The sequence below is a fragment of the Jaculus jaculus genome, chromosome 11 (genome assembly GCF_020740685.1).
Source record: "Jaculus jaculus isolate mJacJac1 chromosome 11, mJacJac1.mat.Y.cur, whole genome shotgun sequence".
Taxonomy (NCBI): Eukaryota; Metazoa; Chordata; class Mammalia; order Rodentia; family Dipodidae; genus Jaculus; species Jaculus jaculus.
Genome location: NC_059112.1, coordinates 77,564,358 through 77,579,981, shown reverse-complemented (window position 1 = coordinate 77,579,981; position 15,624 = coordinate 77,564,358). Strand labels below are relative to the sequence as shown.

At 36.5% G+C, this 15,624-nt stretch overlaps 1 protein-coding gene across 1 annotated transcript in view; it reads left to right on the top strand.

Moving 5' to 3' along the window:
* Positions 1-15,624, top strand: part of Wdr49 (WD repeat domain 49) — a 200,574-nt gene that overhangs the window by 135,619 nt on the left and 49,331 nt on the right. The window contains exons 11-12 of the mRNA XM_004652370.2: positions 6,422-6,520; positions 8,053-8,214. Of these exons, the coding sequence (XP_004652427.2) occupies positions 6,422-6,520; positions 8,053-8,214 (261 nt within the window). The remainder of the gene's footprint in view (positions 1-6,421; positions 6,521-8,052; positions 8,215-15,624) is intronic.

Here is a 15,624-nt window from a genome sequence, read left to right as displayed (position 1 = left end):
ACCTGACCACCCCAACTTGAGCCGACGGCGGGACCCAAGCAGGAGCAGAGTCTGGCAGCAACATCAGTGGCTCTGGCACTGGCAACAGTGGCCCCAGTGGCAGCAGATCCAGCAGCAGCAGCTTTAGTGGCAGCAGCAGTGGTTCCAGCAGTGGCAGCTTCAGAAGCAGCAGTGGCAGAACCAGCAATGGCAGTTAGAGCAGCAACAGTGGCAGCAGAAGCAGTGGTGGATCCAGCAGCAGCAGCTTCAGCAGCAGCAGTAGCGGTTCCAGCAACGGGGATGCCAATCTGCAGGGCCACAGTTGCCAGGCACGGTTTGCCCCACAGGAAAAGCCAGTGCTAAGCTCCAGAAATCAGAACAGCTGCCCACCAACCCAGCCAGCAACTTGACTGAGATCAAAATCATCCAGAAAGGTAACTGGGATTGCACCAGGGAAGGGTCTCAATTGGTCACAAGCTGACTTGGATCCCTGAACAGACCAGAAATTTTAACCTCTTTGTTAATAGAAGATCTGGTTGTTATAACACCTACTGTTACATAAATACTTGGTGCTGTTTTTGATTGAATGGGGACAGTGTTTAGTTAAATTTTGGAATCTACCTATATTTTTTTCCACTCAGCATACTTGAAAACTCCCACAGCAGGCAAACTCAACCCCTAGGAACACCTTTGTAGATACTCTGAGAGTGTTAAGAGCCATACCTAACACCTTAAGCTCCTACCCTGAAGATATATAACATCAGATCAATTGATAGAGCTAAGAATACCCAGCTAGCTAGAAAATCCAAGCATTAACTTAATCCAAGATGCAAAAATATATACATTATAACACAAGAAACACTAAAAAGCAAGACAATATAAATCCACATAAAAGTATTGATGCATCAGAAATGACCTTCAGTGAGAATGAGTTAGAGGAAATGCCTGGGAAAGATTTCAAAAGAAAGATTGTAAAAATGTTCAGAGAAGTCAAAGAACAGATAAAAGGAGTCAAAGAGGAAATCAAAGGAATCAAAGAAGATGCAGGACACAAATTTCATGAAATAAAGAAGGCAATAAAAGACATGAATAAAGAAATAGAAATAATAAAGAAAAACCGGTCAGAATTACTAGCAATGAAGAACACAATTAATGAAATAAGAGCTCTGTAGAAAATCTCACCAGTAAAATGCATGAAGGAGAGGACAGAATATCTAAGCTAGAAGACCAGGTGGCAGATCTAATACAGTCCAACAAAGAAAAAGACAAACTAATAGAAAAGTATGAGTGGGAATTTCAAGATATTTGGGACACTATAAAAAGATCAAATATAAGAATTCAGGGCATAACAGAAGGAGAAGAATTCCACTCCAAAGGCATAGTAGGCATCTTCAACAAAATCATAGAAGAAAACTTCCCCCAAATTGGGAAAGAGGTGCCAATGCAGATACAGGAAGCCTTTTGAACTCCAGCCAGACAAAACCTGGAAAGAACCTCTCCTCGCCATATTATAATCAAACTACCAAACACACAATCCAAAGAAAAAATATTGAAAGCAGTTAGAGAGAAAAATCAAGTTACCTACAAAGGTAAGCCCATCAGGATTATAGCAGATTACTCAACACAAACTTTAAAAGCCAGAAGGGCTTGGAGTGACATATTCCAAATCTAAAAGATAACAACTGTCACCCAAGGTTACTTTATTCTGCAAAGCTATCCATTCAAATAGATGGAGAAATAAGGACATTCCATGACAAAAGCAGGTTAAAGGAGTATTTGAAGAGCAAACCAGCTCTACAGAAAATACTTGAAAGCATCCTCCATGCTGAAGAAAAGGAAAAGCACACATATAAGGAACCTGGAAAACACAAGCAATACTCAAATACTAGTTAACACAAGAGAGCAAAGGTAGAACCATAAACACACACACACACACACACAAAAGGAAAACATAAATACATACCTTTCAATAATATCTCTTAATATCAATGGTCTCAATGCCCCAATCAAAAGACATAGGTTTGCAGATTGGGTTAAAAAGCAGGATCCTACAATTTGTTGTCTCTAAGAAACTCAGCTTGCTACAAAGGATAGACATTATCTTAGGGTGAAAGGTTGGAAAATGGTGTTTCATTCAAATGGGCCTAGAAAACAAGCAGGGGTTGATATCCTAATATCTGACAAGGTAGACTTCAGTCCAACATTAGTCAAGAAAGATAAGGATGGTCACTTTATATTGATTAAAGGCACACCCCAACAGGAGGACATTACAATCCTAAACATATATGCACCTAAAATGGGGGCTCCCAAAATCATCACACAAACACTATTAGAACTAAGGTCACAGATAACACCAAACACAGTGGTTGTGGGTGACTTTAACACCCCATTCTCATCAAATGAGAGGTCATCCCAGAAAAAAAAAAAAAAAAGAAAAAGAAAAAAGAGAGGCATCTGGACTAAATTTGGTCATAGAAGGAATGAACCTAACAGATATATACAGGACATTTCATCCAAATGCTGCAGAATATACCTTATTTTCAGCACTACATGGAACATTCTCTAAAACAGACCATATATTAGGATACAAAGCAAATCTTAACAAATTCAGGAAAATTGAAATAATTCCTTGCATTCTGTCTGACCACAATGGAATTAAACTACAAATTAGTAGCAAGAAAGGCTATAGAGCATACACAAAATCATGGAAACTAAACAATACACTACTAAATGATGAATGGGTCAATGAAGAAATTGAGAAGGAAATCAAAAAATTTATAGAGTCAAACGATAATGAGAACACAACATGCCAAAATTTCTGGGACACAATGAGGCAGTCCTAAGAGGTACATTTATAGCTTTAAGTGCCTATATTAAGAAATTAGAAAGGTCACAAGTAAACGACCTAATGCTTCACCTCAAAGCCATGGAAAAAGAAGAACACGGCAAACTAAGTATCAGTAGACTGGAAGAAATAATAAAGATTAGGGCAGAAATTAATGAAATAGAAACAAAAGAAAAAACAATCCAAAGAATTAATGAAACAAAGAGTTGGTTCTTTGAAAGGATAAACAAGATTGATAAACCCTTAGCAAGTCTGACCAAAAGAAAGAGAGAAGAGACAAAAATTAATAAAAATAGAGATGAAAAAGTAACATCACAACAGATTTCAGAGAAATTCAAAAAATTATAGGGACATACTATAAAAGCATATACTCCACAAAGTATGAAACTCTGAAAGAAATGGATGATTTCCTTGATTTATATGACCTATATAAATTAAATCAAGATGAGATTAATCACTTAAATACACCTATAACAAGCATGGAGATCCAAACAGTTATCAATAATCCTCCCAACTAAAAAAAGCCCAGGCCCAGATGGACTCATTGCTAAATTTTACCAGACCTTCAAGGAAGAGCTAACACTATTGCTTCTTAAGCTTTTCTAGGAAATATAAAAAGAAGGAATTCTATGAAATTCCTTCTATGAAGCCAGCATAATCTTGATACCAAAACCAGGCAAAAATAAAACAAAAAAAAATTACAGACCATTTTCCTTCATGAACATAGATGCAAAAATTCTCAACAAAATATCGGCAAACAAAATACAAGAGTATATCAGAAAGATCATTCACCCTGACCAAGTTGGCTTTATCCCAGAGATGCAGGGATGGTTCAATATATGCAAATCTATAAAGGAAATACATTATATAAATGGGTTGAAGGACAAAAATTACATGATCATCTAATTAGATGCAGAGAAAGCATTTGACAAAATCCAACATCCATTCATGATAAAAGTCCTAAAAAGACTGAGAATAGGAGGAACATATCTCAATATAATAAAAGCTATTTATGACAAGCCTACAGCCATCATATTACTAAATGGAGGAAACTGGAAGCTTTTCCACTAAAATGAGGAACAAGACAAGGGTGTCTACTGTCCCCACTTTTACTTAATATTGTTCTGGAAGTCTTAGCCAGCAATAAGGCAAGAGTCACACATAAAAGGGATACAAACTGGAAAGGAAGAGATCAAGTTATCATTATTTGCAGATGACATGATTCTATACATAAAGGACCCTTAAAGACTCTACTAGAAAACTGTTAGAGCTCATAAAAACCTACAGCCATGTAGCAGGATACAAAATAAATACACAGAAATCAGTAGCCTTCATATATACTAAAAACAAATACACAGAGAATGAAATCAGAGATTCACTCCCATTCACAATTGCATCAAAAAATAAATAAATAAATAAATAAATAAAGTACCTTGGAATAAACCTAACCAAGAAAGTAAAGAATCTGTACAATGAGAACTTAAAAACTCTCAAGCGAGAAATTGCAGAAGACACTAGAAAGTGGAAAAACATCCTTTGTTCCTGGATTGGAAGAATCAATATTGTGAAAATGTCAATCTTACCAAAAGCAATCTACACATTTAATACAATTCCTATTCCAAAGGCATTCTTCATGGAAATAGAAAAAACAATCCAAAAATTCATTTGGAATCACAAAAAGCTTGAATATCTAAAGTAATCCTGAGCAACAAAAATAAGGCTGGTGGTAACACCATACCTGATTTTACCCTATACTACAGTGCCATTATAACAAAAACAGCTTTATACTGGCACAAAAACAGACTTGTAGATCAATGAAACAGAATAGAGGACCCAGATGTAAGTCCAGGTAGCTATAACCACGTGATATTCAATAAAAATGCCCAAAATACTCATTGGAGAAAAGACAGCCTCTTCAGCAAATGGTGTTGGGAAAACTGGATATATATCTGTAGAAAGATGAAAATAGATTCTTCTCTCTCTCCATGCACAAGAATTAAGTCCAAATGGATTAAAGACCTTAACATCAGACATGAAGCTCTGAAACTGCTAGAGGAAAAGGTAGCGGGAAACCCTTCAACATATTGGTCTTGGCAAAGACTTTCTGAATACAACCCCAATTGCTCAGGCAATAAAACCACAGATTAATCACTGGGACCTCATGAAATTACAAAGATTTTACACTTGAAAGGACACCATGAATAAAGCAAAGAGGCAACCTACATAATGGGAAAAAATCTTAGCCAGCTATACATCTGAGAGAAGATTAATATCTAGTATATACAACGAACTCAAAAAGTTAAATAATAAGGAATCAAACAAGCCAATCAAAAAATGGGCTATGGAGCTAAATAGAGCATTCTCAAAGGAAGAAATACGAATGGCATATAAGCATCTAAAAAAAAGTTCTACGTCACTAGTCATCAGAGAAATGCAGATTAAAACTACATTGAGATTCCATTTCACTCCTGTCAGATTGGATACTATCATGAAAACAAATGATCATAAATGTTGGCGGAGATGTGGAAAAAGAGGAACCCTTCTACACGGCTGGTGGGAATGCAATCTGGTCCAGCCATTATGGAAATCAGTGTGGAGGTTCCTAAAACAACTAGATTGATATTACCCAGCTATAGCACTCCTAGGCATATATCTTGAGGACTGATCTCTTTTCCTTAGAAGTACGTGCTCAACCATGTTTATTGCTGCTCAATTTATAATAGCGGGAAAGGGAACCAGCCTAGATCTCCCTTACGTGATGAGTGGATAATGAAGATGTGGCACATTTATTCAATGGAGTTCTACTCAGCAGTAAAGAAAAATGAAGTTACGAAATTTGCAGAAAAATGAATGGATCTGGAAGGATTATACTAAGGAGGTAACCCAGGCCCAGAAAGCCAAGTGCCATATGTTCTCCCTCATATGTGGATCCTAGCTACAAATGATTGGGCTTCTGCGTGAGAAGGAAAATACTTAGTAGCAGAGGCCAGTAAGTTAAAAGGAGATATAAAGGGAAGAGAAAGGAAGGGAGGAGGGTACTTAATAGGTTCGTATTGTATATATGTAAGTAGAATGATTGAGATGTGGAGGTAATATGATGGAGAATGGAATTTCAAAGGGGGAAATGAAGGGGGGAAGGGTATTACCATGGGATATTTTTTATAATCATGGAAAATGTTAATAAATATTGTGAAAATAAAAATAAATAAATAAATAAATAAATAAATAAATAAAAAGAAATTATAGCATCAAGCTGAATAAAATATCATGTACAGGGTTATACATCTTATTAAATTAACAGAACAAAGATTCAAATTATTTAACTGAATAAACCTTTATATTAAATGCTTATTAAATATAAAATAAATGGAGGCAACATTCATTTCTATAGACCTAATACACAGGTTACTCTGTGAAGATTGACGGTCTAAAGTTAAAATATAGGATATTTTTATTCATGTTTCAAAAATATAGAGTTCCTATTGTGTGATAGATTCTGTGTAAGACACACACTGGTCACACATTCTGTTCATCACTGTTTATATGTGCTTTCCACTAACCTTTGGCAATTTATTCTCATTAACCTGGCTCATATAGGGAGTTATGATGGAGAAATAATTCTGTGGAATAACAGCACAGAAAATGCTCACCATGTCCTTCACCCTGACTACCAGAGGCAGCTAAGAACAAAATTGGGTGAGTGAAAGTTTGAAACTGAAATGATGTGGCTAAGCCAGAGCACAGTAGGCCTAGCTATTTGTGATTGCATCTGATGCAGTTTAAATCTGAATTATAAATGTCTGACTATAAGGTCAAAGGATTAGTGATACTATTTGCTTGTCTGAGTGGCTCCAAAGAACCTCAAGATTTACTTGGCTTAGCAAATTCTCCATAGCAGGCCATTTCACCACTTCGTGCAACATCAGATTTGTGGATTAGTGTCAGCAGGGAGCAGTCCTCTCATTTTATCTAGTTCAGATTTTTGCTAGTAAACCTTGCTAAATTGCCTTTGAGTGAACCTTGAGTACCCCTTGGTAGGAAAATGGGAGCTGTTTTCCCTTGATTGGCTGTTTAGCCTCAATCTGAAGCTTATATTAAATATTATGTCACCTGGAAATCTTAAATTATTCTTTGCTTTTGAAACCCATGTGGAGTATTAGATGAGAGTATATTGTATTTTATGATAGTTATCAGGGCAGATGAATATATTATACTTAAGTAAAGTGTCTTGACAATTTTCTTTCATGTTATAGTTTAGTTTCTTTAAAAAATAAAGGTTTTTCCTTAGACTAATTTCTTTGGGTAATGGTCAAGCCAGGATATGTTCTCTCTTGTCTCCATTGGCTAAGTTCATAGAGAATGAATTCAGCATTAGGGAAGTTCTGAGCACGTGCATGCATGAAAAGCTGAGAAAGTGATTTATTGGGAGTAAGAGAAAACCAGTTTGAGAGTTTGAGGGATTATTTGGTTGCCAATACAAAACTCTGATCTGCTTTATGTAGGGTTCATTTCAAACTTCCATGGAAATGATGGAATTCAGCCTATTTTGCTATATTGGCTTTCCAGAGAACAATCTATACTCTTTAGCATCCTAGCTGTGGCTACATTAACTACATAGAGAAAAGAATAAGATAGAAAAGGGAACAATATCAAAGTTCTAAAACATAGCATGGATACTATGAAATTTTGAAGCTGTTTCTGTAGAGGGTTTTCAAAATGATGCTCGGACTATTCACACACTTTGAGTTTTCATTAGTGTGACCTGAAGAGGGTATACACTAACTGCAGTGCAATCAGGAACATCCTCTCCAGAATAACCCACAACTAGACAGCACTGCTAACAATCAGCTAAGTGTAGTCACTAGATTTAATGTTCATTTTAATAGTTTCATAATTAGCACTGATGATTAATAAGCAGAAAATATCATGACATTAGAAACACATTTATCTTGAGCATACTTAGACCTCTGTGATGTTAGCAGTGACTTATTATTTCACAGGGAAGGAGAACACAGAAAGTGTCATGGAATATGCAAGAGAAACCCTCCAATCTGCCAAGCTGGGGTTGAGGAAGACACCCACAGGAGGCATGGTAGATGCTCCCTGGAGGTTCATCTTGAGACTGGATAGAGACTCTGATGGGAGTGGGCCTGTTGTTTGTTATATGCACTATTCTGTACAGCAGTTGGTTCTCTTCGTGAACACTCATGGCTTTGTCTTCATCACAGATCCCGAGGCTCACCACCTCAGTGCTGAGAGGAGCTGCTTCACCCACCTCACGACAGACCAGACTACTCCAGCTGCCTATAATCTAGAGACTGATACAGAGGGTAATAATGCTGTTTTGAGGCTTCGCTTCCTTGAAACAAGAAAAAATACTGCAGCAACTGGTAAAGTATAGATCTCTATTTTTAATTGTATTTGGGAAAGGTAGAAATGATGAGAATTCAACCTATTGTTATGTAGGGATTGTAGTGTTTAACTTTGTGTGGCTATCAAGTCAGGGTTGGATCTTAAGAGGCCAGGGTCCTCTGGCACAGCAGGCTCAGGTTAGGGAGGATGGGAACTTAATCTGCTTGATAATTTATCTTGTGCTGTATATGCCAAGATCTGAGTTAGAAAATGCAAGCAAATATTTGATACGGGCATCAATTGAAATTATAATATTGAGGTGCATTGGTAGGGCATGGGAACAGGTAGATACCAGCTGTCAAACAAATGAGTGAGTGGTCATGTCCATATGAATCAGGAATAGAACCTGTGACTGTGGCTAGGGGAAGTTGTGAAGAGCTTAGAGATATGGGATAATGACAAGATTTGAAACAACTGCGGATCCCAGTACAAAAGCTGTCTGTAATCTGTCTTGAATATTGTTTTTTTATAACATTATGAATATATTCACCAGTTGGCTATACTTTCCATAGTAAGTCAGTCCTGGCAGAATATTTTGTTGAGAGAAATACTAATTTGGGCAATCAGATGACTTACTTAAGCAGGTGTAACATAGATTAAGTAACCCCTTGCCTGAGTTTGTAGCATGGTGTAGATACAGCCTGCTTTTTCCTAAATCAAAACCTGCTTCTTCAGAATATTACATATTCCTTAAACTTTGACCTTTAGGTAAATTTAGAAATTGCAATTTTATGAAAGATTTTCTTTTACCTTTACAGATCTAGACAGGTGTGTTATATGTTGGGACATAGAAACAAACATACCTTAACCCTGTTGATATATTTACCTTCTGATATTCAATTTGCAAATGAGAAATCTGAATACTATCTATATAAAATTTCATCATCATTAAAGGTACACCCTATTAGTTTCTGAACATTATGACATATTTAAAATGGACTGAAACAGATTATAAAACTTTATATTTTGCAAAACTCACTTATCCTTACAATATGAACCATTATCCTGAAATTACTCTCATTTCCTCAACACCAGTTCTTCTTAATGTTATCAAGATTTCCAAATTGTTTCCACTGAAGCAACTAAATGCCATTATTTTTACTTTAAACAGATATGATTGTTAATTGCCAGTACATTTGTGAAACAAATTAAAAGTCACTTAGATTTATCAAATAATAATAACTTTGCCACAGAAGAATAATTTAGGTAAAGTGCTTCTACAAAGCTTTTAAAAATAACAAAGCATATACAAAGAATAGAAAGTGAAAAGGATAGTTTCAGGTCTATGCATCAGTTCCTTTCCCATTACTCGGACAAAGTACCCAACCAGGAGCAACGTAAGGAAGGAAAAAAAAAAATGCCTGACAATTCTAGAAAATAAAGTCTTATCATGATGGGAAAATATGTCAGGAGAAGAAAATGACCATCATGTCACCTCATCAGCAGAGAAGTAGATAAGGACAGAGTAGCAGCTGGGCTGGACTATACCTCATGATTGGGCTGGAGACATGGCCTGGTGATTAAGGTGCTTGTCTTTAAAGCCTAATAACCATGGTTCAATTCTCCAAATGCAGTGGCACATGCATCTGGAGTTTGTTTACAGAACCTGAAGGTCCTAGGGTGCCCATTCTCTCTCTCTCTGCATGTGTGTGTGTTCTCTCTATTTCTCTCTGCTTGCACATAAATAAATAAAACGATTATTTTTATAAAACCTTAAGCCTCATCCACAGTGACATACATACTTGTCCAAGCAAGGCTCCATCTCCTTCAGGTTTCACAACCTTCCCAAACAGTGCCACCAACTGATAATTAAGTACTCAAACACACAAGTCTATGGAGACATTTTACACTGAAACCACCATTGTCTATTAACCAAAAAGAGGCTTCTATAGAGACTTATAATAAATTTCCTGAAGAAAAATTAAAAAGCACACTCATAAATTGCATTCTTAGTATATTTCTCAGTATACAAATCAATAGCTCTATTAGTATAAACACATATATACATCTAAGTGTGTGTATCAGGGCTGTTATTTCTTTTGCATATAACCAATGAATTATTAGGGAAATATGCTTCATGTAATCAGAATATTATCATAATGTTGAAATTAATGGTTTAAAAGTATGTTTGAATAAACATAATAATTCCATCTAACTTTAAATTGCAATAACAAGGTAATGAATGAAGGAAAAAAAACTAATTGTAAAAGGACATATTCCATACCCAACTCATTAATGCTCAACAGACTTAACAAGTGCTTAAGTGTAAGCTACAGCAGGAAACAGTCAAATAGAAAACAAAGAAGAGGAAAAAGGAAGAATTGGGCTGGAGAGATTGCTGAATGGTTAAGGCACATGTCTGCAAAGCCTAAGTACCCAGGTTTGATTATCTAGGTCCCACATAAGCCAGATGCACATAGTGGCACATGCGTCTGGAGTATGTTTGCATTGGCTGGAGGCCCTGGCATGCTCATTCTTACTCTCTCTATCTTCTCTCTCCCCCTCTCTGTCTCAAATAAATAAGTAAGATAAAAAATAAAAATAAAAAGAATTACTACAGACTTCCAGGTAAGATAGTAGCATACGAGCCATGTCACACCAGCCTAGTGAAGGATTTCAGCAAAACCACAGCAAAATACACTCTTATTCTGAAAATTGAAGGTGTGTGGATGTTTATTAGCCACAGTGGAGAAGCGGGAGAGACCAAGATCCACCAGAAAGGAGGAAATTGGCCAGAATCCCACTGAGGCACTTGCGGCTCTCATCCATGCACCTGTCTGGTGCTGCCCACCTGTACAAGCCAAGCTGCAGGAGTAGAGACCAACCTCATCAGCCTCTTTGAAAAGTTAAGAAACCTGAAGGGGAGACAGCAGAGATCAGCTAAGAAGCTGCCGAAAGGGATACAGGTGGGACCAGCTGAGCAGTTCCCTTACAATTCCAGGCTTCCCGTACTCTTCCATTTCCCAACCATCAGAACTGGGAAACTCCAGAGAATGCATTCCGCCCCCAGTAGCAGGGCATATAGCACAGCTGTTCAGAACAGCAGCTCCACAGCAAAATGCGTAGGGATCGGCAGGGGGGCACTTAGTACTGGTGGAATTGGAAGGCACCCCGAGAAGGTAACCAGGCTGACTGACAAAAAATAAAAAATAAAAAAAATAAAGCAGGTGTACTGGAAGTGCTAATCTCTCTTTCAATTTCAGGACAAGTTATGGGTTACATAATCTTGATTGGCTTTACCATTCTCAATTAAGCTGTATTTGAGGGTTGACTATTGTTACCTTTGATATTTCAGATTTATAGGGCCTTTATCTTGTGCTTCTGTCATTATTGGGGGCAGGGTCTGATTCAGATCTAGCTGCCTGGAACCCATTTCAGAACAGAAATCTCACCCTCCCAGCTAATAGGATTAGGCTATAGAGCAACATACACCCTTAGGGATTGTGACTTAATAAAGTTATCTGTTTGTTTAATTCCCACACTGTGTTGTTTTTTATTGAATGTGTATAATGCTCAGTTGAATTTTAGAATTTGCCAGTAAATTGCTCTACCCAGCCCACTAGAATTCTTGAACAGCAGGGAAACACAACACCTAGGATTACTTCTGTGGTTGGATTGGAGTACAAGAGCTACACTTGGCACCTTAAACTCCTACTCTGAAGGTGCATAAAGTTGGATTTCCAAATCTAAAAGTACCACCAGCGGTTAGAAAACCCAAGCATCAAATGAACTCAGGATGCAAAAATTTCATTATTATAATACAATAAACACAAAGAATCAAGGCAATACAATCCCACCAAAAATTATAAATCCATCAGAAATGGCCCCTAGGGGAGCTGTTTTATTTTTTACTTTTTTTAAAAATTTTTTGTTTATTTTTATTTAGTTATTTATTTGAGAGCAACAGACAGAGAGAGAAAGAGGGAGAGAGAGAGACAGAGAGAATGGATGCGCCAGGGCCTCCAGCCACTGCAAACGAACTCCAGACGTGTGCACCCCCTTGTGCATCTGGCTAACATGGGTTCTGGGGAATTGAGCCTCGAACCAGGGTCCTTAGGCTTCACAGGCAAGTGCTTAACCACTAAGCCATCTCTCCAGCCTGGGGGGACTGTTTTAGATGAAATACCTGACAAAGATTTCAAAAGAAAATATTTTATCTATACTCAAAGAAATCAGAGAAGAAGCCAAAGGAATCAAAGAAGAAAACAAAAGAATAAAGAAAACAAACTCCTGAAGGAATTCCAAGAGAACACTGGAAACCAGCTTAATGAAATAAGGAGATCATTATTATAAGACATGAGCAAGGAAATAGACATATTGAAGAAAAACCAGGCAGAAATTCTAGCTCTGATAAACATAGTCAAATAAAAAAACTCTGTGGAAACTCTCACAGTAGAATGTATGAAAAAGGAGAGGATAGAATATCTAACCTACAAGACCAGGTAGCTGATCTAATACAGTCCATCAAAGAGAAAGACAAGCTAAAAGGAAAGTATGACTGGCAATTTCAAGATATTCAGGATACTAAGAAAAGATCAAACATAAGAATTATGATACAGTAGGGAGAGAAGATTTTTCACTCCAAAGGCATAGTAGGCATTTTCAACAAAATCATAGAAGAAAATTTTTTTCCAAATTAGGAAAGGAATGCCAATGCAGATACAGGAAGCTTTTAGAACACCAAACAGATAAAACCTGGGAAGAAACTCTCCTTGCCATGTTTTAATTAAACTACTAAATATGTAAAACAAAGAAAACAAATTGAAAGCAGTTAGAGAGAAAAAGCCAGTCACTTACAAAGCCAAGGCCATCAGCTTTTTTTTTTTTTCGAGGTAGGGTCTCACTCTGGACCAGGCTGACCTGGAATTCACTATGTAGTCTCAGGGTGGCCTTGAACTCACAGCAACCCTTCTACCTCTGCCTCCTGAATGCTGGGATTAAAGGTGTGCACCACCATGCCCGGCCTGACAAGGCCATCAGAATAACAGCAAATTATTCAACACAAACTTTAAATGCCAGAAGGGCTTGGAATGATATATTCCAAGTTCTGAAAGATAACAACTGTCAACCGAAATTACTTTCTCCTGCAAAGCTGTCTATTCAAATTGATGAAGAATAAGGACATCCTACAACAAACACAGGCTAAAGTAATTTATGACAACTGAGCCAGATGTACAGAAAATACTTGAAGGAATCCTTCACATTGAAGAGAAAGCAACACACACATACATGAGGAATTAGGAAAGCATAAATTATACCCAAATAATACTTAAAACAAGTGAGTAAAGGGAAACAAGAAGCACTAAAAACCAAGAAAAATGGAGAGAGAATAAATACATACCTTTCAGTAATAACACAATATCAATGGCCTCAATGTCCCAACCCAAAGACACAGGGTTGCAGATGGATTAAAGGCAGAATCCTGCCATTTGTTGTTTCCAGGAATCTCATTTCTCAATAAAAGGTAGACTTAGTGTGAAAGGATGGAAAACAGTAAATTCATAGAATCAAATCATGATGAGAATAAAACACACTGAAACCTTTGGGTTATAATGAAGGCAGTCCTGAGAGGGAAATTTATAGTTCTAAGTTTGTATATTAAGAAATTAGAGAGTTCACAAATAAACAATTTAATGCTTCATTTTAAGACCTTGGTAAAAGAAGAATAAGACAAACCAAAAATCAGTAGATGGGAAGAAATAATAAGAAATAGGGCAGAAATTAATGAAATAGAAACCAAAAAGACAACCAATGAAACAAAGAGCTGGTTCTTTGAAAGGATAAACAAGATTGATAAACCCTTAGCAAATCTGAACAGATGAAAGCGAGTACAGACTAAAATTAGAGATGAAAAAGCACCATCACAACAGATGCCAAAGAAATTCAGGAAATCATAAAACATACTTTAAAAATATATATGCCTCTAAGTTTGAAAATCTGAAAGAAATGGATGATTTTGCTTGATTCATATGACCTACCAAAACTAAATCAAGATGAGATAAATGAAAAAAATAGACCTGTTACAAGTACACAGATCTAAGCAGTTACAAAAAGTCTCCCAACTAAAAATGTCCAGGATCAGATGGATTCACTGGTGAATTTTACCAGACCTTCATGGAAGATCTAACACCAATGCTTCTCCAACTTTTCCATAAAATAGAGAAGGAAGTAATTTGACTGAACTTCTTCTATGAAGGCAGTATCAGTCTGATACCAAAGCCCAACAAATACAAAACAAAACAAGAAAATTACAGACCAATCTCCCTCATGAACATAGATGCTAAAATTCTGAACAAAATATTGCCAATCAGAATGCAAGAATATATCAGAAAGATTATTCACATTGACCAAGTAGTCTTTATCCCAAAGTGAACATGTACAAATTGATAAATGTAATACCCAAATAAATGGACTGAGGGACCAAAATCACATTATCATCTCAATAGATATAGAAAAGTCATTTGACAAAGTTCAACATTCCTTCATGGTAAAAGCCCTACAGAGACTGGGAATAGAAGGAACATATCTCAACATAATAAAAGTTATTTATGACAAATTTACAGCCAACATAATACTAAATGAGGAAAGACCTGAAGTTTTTCCAATTTTCAATTTTTCTAAATTCAGGAAAAAGAAAGGGTGTCCACTCTCCCACATTTATTTAATATAGTACTGTAAGCCTTTGCTATAGCAGTAAAGCAAGAGACATTCATAAAAGGGGTACAAGTTGGAAAGAAATAGATCAAATTATCATTATTCACAGATGATATGACTCTATACATAAAGGGCCCTAAAGACTATACTAGCAAACTGTTAGAGCTGATATAAACTTTTACCAACAAAGCAGGATACAAAATAAACACACAGAAATCAGTAGCTTTCCTATACACTAACAACAACAACAACAAAAAACATGTGCAAGATGAAATCAGGGAATCTGAATCTCTCCCATTCATAATTGTCTCAAAAAATAATAAAGTACCTTGGAATAAAATTAACCAAGGAAGTGAAGGATCTCTACAATGAGAACTTTAAAACACTCAAGTGAGAAATTGCTGAAGACACAGGAAATGTAAAGACATCCCATGTTCTTGGATTGGAAGAATCAATATTGTAAAAATGTCAATCTTCCCCAAATAAATCTACACATTTAATGCAATCCCCACTGAAATTCCAATGACATTCTTCACAGAAATAGAAAAGACAATCCTAAAATTCATTTGGTAGCACAAAAAAATTCTCAAATAGCCAAAATAATTTTTGAGCAATAAAAGTAGATCCTTGTCTTTCTCCATGCACATGAATCAAGTTCAAATGGATCAGGGACCTTAATATCAGATCGGAAACTCTGAAACTGCTAGTGGAAAAGGTAGGGGAAAACCTTCAAC